Source organism: Martes martes, assembly GCF_963455335.1.
Source record: "Martes martes genome assembly, contig: scaffold_333, whole genome shotgun sequence".
NCBI classification, from domain to species: domain Eukaryota; kingdom Metazoa; phylum Chordata; class Mammalia; order Carnivora; family Mustelidae; genus Martes; species Martes martes.
Window position 1 is genome coordinate 43,847 of NW_027666301.1, and position 8,936 is coordinate 52,782.

Genomic DNA, 8,936 nt, shown 5'->3' on the forward strand with positions numbered 1-8,936 from the left:
TTAAGCCTCTGCCTTCGGCTCAGGTGACGATCCCAGGGTCCTGGGATCGAGCCCCGCATCGGGCTCTCTGCTCAGCGGGGAGCCTGCTTCCTCCTCTCTCTCTCTGCCTGCCTCTCTGCCTACTTGCGATCTCTGTCTGTCAAATAAATAAATAAAATCTTTTTTTTTTAATCGTGAAGAAAAAAGATTTTAAAAAGAGAAGAAGCGGGAACCTGGGTGGCTCAGTGGGTTAAAGCCTCTGCTTTTCGCTCAGGTCATGATCCCAGGGTCCTGGGATCGAGTCCCGCATCGGGCCCTCTGCTCAGCAGGGAGCCTGCTTCCTCCTCTCTCTCTGCCTGCCTCTCTGCCTACTTGTGATCTCTGTCTGTCAAATAAATAAATAAAATATTTTAATAAAAAAAAAAAGAAGCGATAGCAAGAAAGAGATCTTCATCTTTGGGGAGCTCACAGTCTAGCTGGGAAACAGGGTGTAGACAAATGAAGATAGTTTCGTTATTTCTCAGGCCTGGGAAGGGTGGAGAAGAGATTAAATTTAAAAGGGCTCAGATGTTGCCATGGGCAATTTACAGTGTACCTGGGAACTTATGTTTCAGAAACTCAACCCAGAGAAGACAACACTACTCCCTCCTCGGAGGGGAATGAATCAGAGAGGACTCCCTGGAGAAAAGTGTCATTTGAGCAAGGCATGGAAGGAAGATTTTAGAGCATGGGCAGTAGAGTCAAGTGAACCCAGGATCAAATCTCAGTTCTACAATGTGTTTGCTTTGTGATCTTGGGCAGACGACCTCCCCTCTCTGGGCTTCATCTTATAAAAGGAAGCCTCTCCCCTTACTTCCCTGTGAGAGATGCTGTCCTGTAGTCATGACCCTATATTCCGATGTCACTACTATGTGGCTTCAAAGATGTGAGTGGGAGAGATTCTCAAGTGAGATTCCCAAGCAACCCTGTCTCGGGAAACATCCTGCACTGATGGAAAGATTCCAGATCTTCACTGGCCCATATGGTAGCCACCAGGGATCCCTGGGCTCGCTGTTGAGCTTTGACCTAGCAGTTGGGGCAACTGAGAAACTCAGTTTTTTATTTGAATTCATTTGCATCTGAGTACCACCAAGAGCTGGTGATTACCACATAGGGTACCACAGATCTGAAAGCCATTCTAGGCGGTGGCACCGACTTGAGAAAAGGCCTGGAGGCATGAAAATAATACAGCCCAGAGGATCTGTCTTTGTCTCCTGTGGCTGCTGTAAGAAGTGACCACAAACTTAGCAACTCAGAAGAGTACAAATTTATTCCATTAAAGTTTTGCAAGTCACGCATCTACAATCAAGGTGTCAGCAGTCCCCTTCCTGCATTCCTTGGCCGATGGCCCTTTTCATCCATCATTCTGATAGCTCTTTCCTCTGTTGAATTGCCTGCTCGTGACTCTGACCCTTCTGCCTCCCTCTTAGAAGGATCCTTGGGATTGCCTTGGCCCCACCCAGGTCATTTGGGATGCTCTTCCCCCCTCAAGATCCCTAATCACACCTGCGAAGTTCCCTTTGCCATGTAAGGTCGCATATTCCCCGGTCCAGGCAATTCGGATGTGGACCCCATTAGGGGCCCTGATTCTGTCCACTGCAGCAGTCTGAACAGCTAGAACATAAGTGCGTCCAGCGGCAGAGAGAAGCCTTGAATAGCAAACTAAGGACCCGGGACATAGATCTTTCCTTCAAAACAGAGCCATAATCTGTCACCTTCTCACCACCTCTGCTAGTACCCTGACCCAAGTGCGCACCTCTTCTTTCTTGGACCGTGGCAGTAGTCTCTTCGCCCAAGCGCTAGCTCATGTTCCTTCCCCCTCCCCCATAGTCTGGTCTCCACCAGCAACCAGAGGGATCCTATTAAAATCTATCCTACTAAAATCCTATTAAAATCTAAGTCAGATCAAGACACGTCTCTGCTCCGAATCAGGTTGCCTGATTTAGGAAAAAAAAATTTTTTTTTTACAGAATACTCACTTGAATTTGAATTCAGATAAACAACAAATCATTTTTATTTTAAAACATTTTTCAAGATTTTTATTTTCTTCAAGATTTTTCTTATTTATTTGAAAGAGAGAACGAGCAGTGGGGAGGGGCAGAGGGAGAGGGAGAGAGAGTCTTAAGCCGACTCCGCGCTGACCATAGAGCCTGGCGTGGGGCTCCATCCTGATCACAACCTGAGCCAAAACCAAGAGTCAGACGCTTAACTGACTGTACCACCCAGACACCCGTAAATATTTTAAGTCATCTCTATACCCAATATGAGGCTTGAACTCACAACCCCAAGATCAAGAGTCACATGCTCCACCCACTGAGCCAGCCATGCACCCCAACAACAAATAATTTTTTTAAGATTTTATTTATTTATTTATTTGTCAGAGAGAGAGAGAGAGGGAGCACAAGCAGGGGGAACCGCAGGCAAAGGGAGAACAGACTCCCCGCTGAGCAAGGAGCCTGATGCGGGACTCAATCCCAGGACCCTGAGATCATGACCTGAGCTAAAGGCAGAGGCTTAACTGACTGAGCCACCCAGGCTTCCCAACAAATAATTTTTTTTAAGTATGTCTCAAATGTTGCATGGGACATACTCATGCTACACACACACACACACACACACACAAAACAACAAAAAAACAAAAAACCAACCAACCAAACAAACAAACAAAAAACCACCAAAAACTTTCTTGCTGTTTATCTGAAACTCAAATTTAATTTGGTGTTGTATATTTTATCTGATAACTGCAGCTCAGAATACTGCCATGGCTCTCCAAACACTTGCTATTGCCTGGAAGGCTTTCAAATCCAGCCCCCCACTACCTCTCTCCCTCTGTCTCACCCTACTTTCCCTCTTGCTGCCTCTGCTTCATCCACATTGGCCTCTTTGCTCTTCCTGAAATATGCCGAGCATTTTGTGCCTCAGGGCCTTTGTACTTGCTACTCCCAGTGCTTGACATGCTTTTCTGCCAGATTTAAGCATGACTCCTCCCTCCCTTCCTCAGGTTTGGGCTCAAATATCACCTTACTCAATGGGCCTTGCCTAGTTTACCTATATCCCTGCCCCACTCAGTCCTTTTTGTCTGCTTTAGGTTAGCCCTTGCCACAACTTGATATATTGCATATCTTCTTTTCCTTTGCTTATTTCCTGTCTTCCTCCAGTAAAATGGCAGCTCCCTGAGCACAGGGATTTGTGTCTCTTGGTCACTACTATTTCCTCAGTGGCTATAACAGGGCCTTACACAGAGTAGGTGCTTAATGAATGTTTGTTGAATGAATAAAGAAAGAAATGATATCATTGAGCCACTGGATCCAGCTATGCCTGAAGCTAGCTTGCGAAATCCGAGGGTTGCACACAGACCAGTCTCCTTCCAGCCTACACCGCCATCTCGGAGACTAGATCATGGCTGGTGGATTTCTGGCCCACCGCATTTTCATCCTTGCTCTGTGACTCCTTTAGGGCCCGTCGACAGGCGGCTGGTAGTGATCTGCACAGTTGAGTCCTCCCGAAATACAAGAAGAGCACAGGATTGAGACAGCTGTGAGCCAGAGCGAGGCCGTTGACCAGCGGTTCAGCCTCCAGGGCCCTACCCAGGAGCGGGGAGTACGGGGCAGCGGCGCTGATGACCAGCCCCAGCAGGTGGTAGGGGGCCCAGCAGACAAAGAAACCCACCACTACGGCCATGCCCAGGGGCCAGCGGTGTCGGGCTGCACGGCACAGAAGGGCACCGTGGCAGCTGGCCACGACTACCAGCGGCCCCAAGAAGCCAAAAATAAAGCGGGTGGCGGTCACCGTGCTCTCCAGCACCGCAGAGCCGCCGTAGTCCACCACGCACTGCAGCCGGTGAGGGAAATGCTCCTGGTGCAACCGGTGGTAGATGGCCGAGGGCACAGTGAGCAGCAAAGCCACGGTCCAGGCGACCCCGCAGGCTACCTGCGCCCTGCGCGGCCGCCCTGCCGCTGCCCCCCAGCTGGGCCTGAAGGCCAGCAGGTAGAGGTCCGCGCTGAGGGCGGCCAGAAGGAGCACGCTGGCGTACATGGACAGCAGGATGACCGAGGGCAGGGCCCGACACCCCGCCTCCCCGTACGGCCAGTGGCCCCCGCGCGCCAGGGGCACCGCCAGGAGGGGCAGAGACGCACAGCAGAGCAGATCGGCCACGGCCACATGTAGGAACCATGTGGCCCCGACCCTCCGGCGGGCCTCTTTCCAGGTCACCCAGGCCACCATCGCGTTGCCGGGCACCCCCACCAGGAAGACCACGGCGTACAGCAGAAACACGACGGTGCGCAGTGGGTAGGTGGAGATGCAGGTGCCGCCCACGCAGTCCACGGGGAGATTCGGAACCACGTCGTAATCCCCATACTCGTAGCTGAGAGAAGTGTTCTCTATCCAGGCCCCACGCATCTGAACAGGAGAGAAATCAGAGAAGCTCCTTGACAAACCCCTCAGGGTGTGGGAACCCCCACCAGCCGCTTGGAAGCTGAACTGCGACAGCGTCAGAACTCGAGTGCGTCCTAATATTGGAATTCTAGAAGACCAACATCTTAGAACTCACTCGGGAGCATCCTGGAATTCGAGAATAGGGCCCAGTCAGAACCCCAGCAGGTCAGGAGACTGGAATTCTAGAACGTTAGAAGTTGAGGACACTAACCCATGAGCATCCTGGAATTCTAGAATATGACAGTGTTAGAACGCAAGCTTACTCACATCTAAGAATTCTAGAACATTGCAATGCTAGAACCTGATCCTGATAAAGAAAATATTTTGGAATCCCAAAATAGTATACTATTAGAACCCCAGCGGAGGGGTGCCTGGGTGGCTCAGTGGGTTAAGCCTCTGCCTTCAGCTCAGGTCATGATCCCAGGGTCATGGGATCAAGCCCCACATTGGGCTCTCTGCTCAGCAGGGAGCCTGCTTCCCCCTCTCTCTCGCCTGCCTCTCTGCCTACTTGTGATCTCTCTCTCTCTGTCAAATAAATTAAAAAAAAAAAAAAAGAACCCCAGCCGATTATTATTTGGAATTCTAGAACAGCACTGTGTGACCCAACATTCGTGTTGATGGAAATGTTCTTTTTTTTTTCCTTTTTAAGATTTTATTTATTTATTTGAGAGAGAGAGAGAGCCCAAGCTGGGTGAGGGGCAGAGGGAGAAGTTGATTCCCCACTGAGCAGGGAGCCTGATGTGGGACTCAATCCCATGACCCTGGGATCATGACCTGAGCCGAAGGCAGACACTGAGCCAACTGAAACACTCAGGCACCCCTAGAATCTAAAATATTGGAATCCGAATATCCATCAAGAGGAGGAAAGGTTAATACATATTGACAGAAAAAGTACTTGTCTTAGTTCTTCTTCATTGGTGTTTTTGAATCTTGGTGCCGTGAAAAATGTCTCTCCGGAGCAATTATGTCACTTTGTTTTTTATATAAACTCGATCATAAACCCGGACCACGAAGTGCACACATCATGTAGGGCCAGCTCTCTGGGTTTCACGACCTTATCACAGCCAGGAGACGGGCACCCAGACCAAGAAACAGAACATTTCTAGAATCCTACTACAAGCAGTTTCTGAAAATCGTGATGGCATTAGGAAAACAAGAAAAATAAAATGTTGAATTCTCTGCCCAGGAGATGCATTCATTCATTCCTTCATTCATTCAAGAAAGTTCCTGAGTACCTTCTCTCTCCCAGGCACTGCTGCACAGCAGGGGACATGACAAACAAAAGAAAAAATTCTTTTCTCTTGGAGCTGACACTCTAGCGGGAGGAGTCAGATAAGGAAGAAATAAGTCAAAAAAGGAATAAATAAGCAAAATACAGTGTCTTAGAAGGTGATAAATGCGAGAGCAAAAAAAAAAAAATCACACAGGGGATTTTAAGTGAGTGGTCAAGGAGGGCCTTTCTGAGGAGGCGACCCTTGAGCAAAGCCATAAAGGAAGTGAGGGATGCGCCATGTGGGGACCTGAGAGAAGAGAGTTCCAGGCAGAGGGAATAGCCAGTGCAAAGGCCCTGAGGTGAGAACATGATGGTCATGTTCGAGGAAGAGTGAGGATGCCAGTGTGGCTGGAGTGGAGTAGGTACGGCAGAGAAGGGGAAGGTGAGAACAGAAAGATATCATGGATCACGGAAGGAATTGTGAAGGCATTTCTCTTTTATGTCCCGTGAGACGGGGGCCATAGGAGGATGCTAAGCAGTGAGGTGACACAATCTAGCATAGCAATAATAATAATAATATATTATAATATTGCTATTACTATGATAATAATAGAATATATAATATATAATGTTATTAGTAATATTAATATATTAATATTATATAATAGTAATATACTAATATATACTAGTATTATATATCAAATCTATTAAATATTATGTTAGTATGTTATATATAAATATATAATAATATACTATGACTATATAATATATAAAAATATATACTATCTATAATATGCTATATACTTGCTATATATTATATATAACATAATATACTATATAAAAATATATAATTAGTAATAGCTTACTATATATCAATATAATATATATTATAAATTTTATTACTATGATACTAATAACATCTATAATATAATAATATATTACTATTGCTTACTATTATATCATTATTATTATTATTATTAGAAGCCGTCCTCCATTGAGCCCACTGTGTCATGTTGAGCATTGCTCCAGGAACCTTTAAATCTTAAATCATTTGATCCTTATAACAACCCTCTGATTCTTTTTTTTTTTAACTAATTTTTTAAAAAGATTTATTTATTTATTTATTTGACAGACAGAGATCACAAGTAGGCAGAGAGGCAGGCAGAGAGAGAGGGGAGGAAGCAGGATCCCTGCCGAGCAGAGAGCCCAGTGTGGAGTTCGATCCCAGGACCCTGAGATCATGACCTGAGCCAAAGGCAGAGGCTTAACCCACTGAGCCACCCAGGCGTCCCAATCCTCTGATTCTAATACTATCCTTTTATGCAGGCTATTATTATACCCATTCTGCAGACAAGAAAACTGAGGCCCAGAGAAGTAACTTACCTAAGATCATTCAGGTAAGCAAGCAACAGAGTTGAGTTTTGAACCGTGTCAGCTCCACTCTGGAACTCTGGGCCCCAGAACACATTCACCCAAAAACCTTAGATTCAGAAGACAGAAGGTGGCACAGCCGGTGGCCCTGAGCAGACCCGGGCTCCGTAACTCGGTTTCTCTTGGCTCTCTCTCTTGGTTTCCTCATCTGAGAAGTGAGTCACGGAGGTGAACCTACCTCACCAGTTTGGGGGAGGCCTCGTGGAGGTGACGTGTGATAAAGCTCGAGGCACAGGGAAAGGGCTCAGGCGGATGGTAGGCCATCCCCCCTATGTCAGAATGGCCTGACCCTGAGGCTCCCTGCTGGCTCTCGTGGGCGAGCCGGCACTACCCAGGGCTCTAGCTGGCACTGACACAACAGGAAAAACAGAGGGGAAGTGGAGTGTTGCCCTCTGTCCCCTCCTCCCTGCCAAGTAGTTGCCAAGAGGCCCAGCCACTTTGTGTGTGTGTGTGTGTGTGTGTGTGTGTGTGTGTGCGCGCGCGCGCACATGTGCATGTGTGTTTGGAGTCTGGCATGCTGCTTTCGTAGTATTTTCATCACTAGAGTAAAAGGTGTGCAGCCTTTAAAAATTCAGACCCTCACCAGCTGGGTGATCTCGGGCAAGTCACTAACCTCTCTGTTCTTCAGCATCCTTGTCTGTAAAATGAGAATAATACTATTCCTACCTTAGAGGCAATTCAGCAGGTGAATCGGAGTGGAGAGCTGGACACAGTGCCTGGACCCAGAGAGCATTAGACGTGTGGAAGTTGCTGGTACCTGCTGGTACGCACGCACACCCTCTCTCCCCACCCTCAGACCCCGCCCTGCCCAGCTTTTACTGGTCAAAATCCGGGAAATCTAATGTTGGCAGCTCAACCAACTGTGGTATTTCCCTTTGAATATCTCTAACAGAAATGCAACATCCAACAGCCACTGTGTCTTCTCCTTATCTTTTCCACAGAACGAGTGTGTTTTCAATCCACTTCCCTATCTGCACACACATCAGCCCTTTCCCGCAGCCGCTCGAGTGTCAGCCCGCGCACTGGGTGGGCCGGGCTCATGAACCAGCCTCAGACTGTAAATAGAGGACATTTAATGATAATCACAAAGAGCCTTATTATTTTATCATCATTTTGTACAGTAAATTAGATTCATGTACAAAAAAATTAGATTCATGTCTACGTAGAAAACATAATTACCATTATTATAATAATTATCATTTTATAACAGTTATGATAGCCGATGACATTTACCAAGTACGTATCACGGATCAGGCCGAGCCCTTACGACAAGCGCCCAAAGTTCGTATTCTTGTGACGCTACATTTCCCAAACTGTCCGCGGCTTTGGGCTCCGCCGTGTCCCTGGCATCTAGAAAACCACGCGGCACCCAGCAAGTGCTTTGTTGCTATTTAGCGAGTGAAAGAATAAAGAGGGAAACTGAGGCACAGGGCAGCAAAGGGGTCACTTAGGTTTCTCTCTCGGTTCCTTGAGCCCACAGGCACCCGTGTGCATGCGCTCGGCGTGTGTGTGTTTGTAAGTCACCCATTCTTGCTGGAACTTCTGCTCTAGGGACCGCAGGGCCAAATCCACGGACACCTCCCCCCTCCCCCCAGAGAAGCACACACACGCTCATCCAAAGACCCGTGCCAGGAAAGACTTTCCTATGGGAAGTCACCCAGTTGTCACCCCCAGGGGAATGAATAAACGTACCCTGGTATGGGGGCGCCCGGGGGGCTCAGTCGGTTAAGTGTCTGCCTTTGGCTCAGGTCCTGGGATGGAGTCCCGCATCGGGCTCCCTGCTCGGCAGAAACCTGCTTCTCCCTCTCCCTCTGCCCTCTGCCGCTCCCCCTGCTTG

General features: G+C 47.9%; 1 protein-coding gene across 1 annotated transcript; it reads right to left on the reverse strand.

The window, feature by feature from the left end:
• Nucleotides 1–2,154: 2,154 nt before the first annotated feature.
• On the reverse strand, nt 2,155–7,174 carry C5AR2 (complement C5a receptor 2). Its single transcript, XM_080831651.1, has 2 exons — nt 7,052–7,174; nt 2,155–4,419 (listed from the first exon to the last, which is right to left on the reverse strand). The coding sequence occupies exon 2, from the start codon at nt 4,417–4,419 to the stop codon at nt 3,391–3,393; it is 1,029 nt and encodes a 342-aa protein (XP_080687777.1). The 5' UTR covers nt 7,052–7,174; the 3' UTR covers nt 2,155–3,390.
• Nucleotides 7,175–8,936: the final 1,762 nt, after the last annotated feature.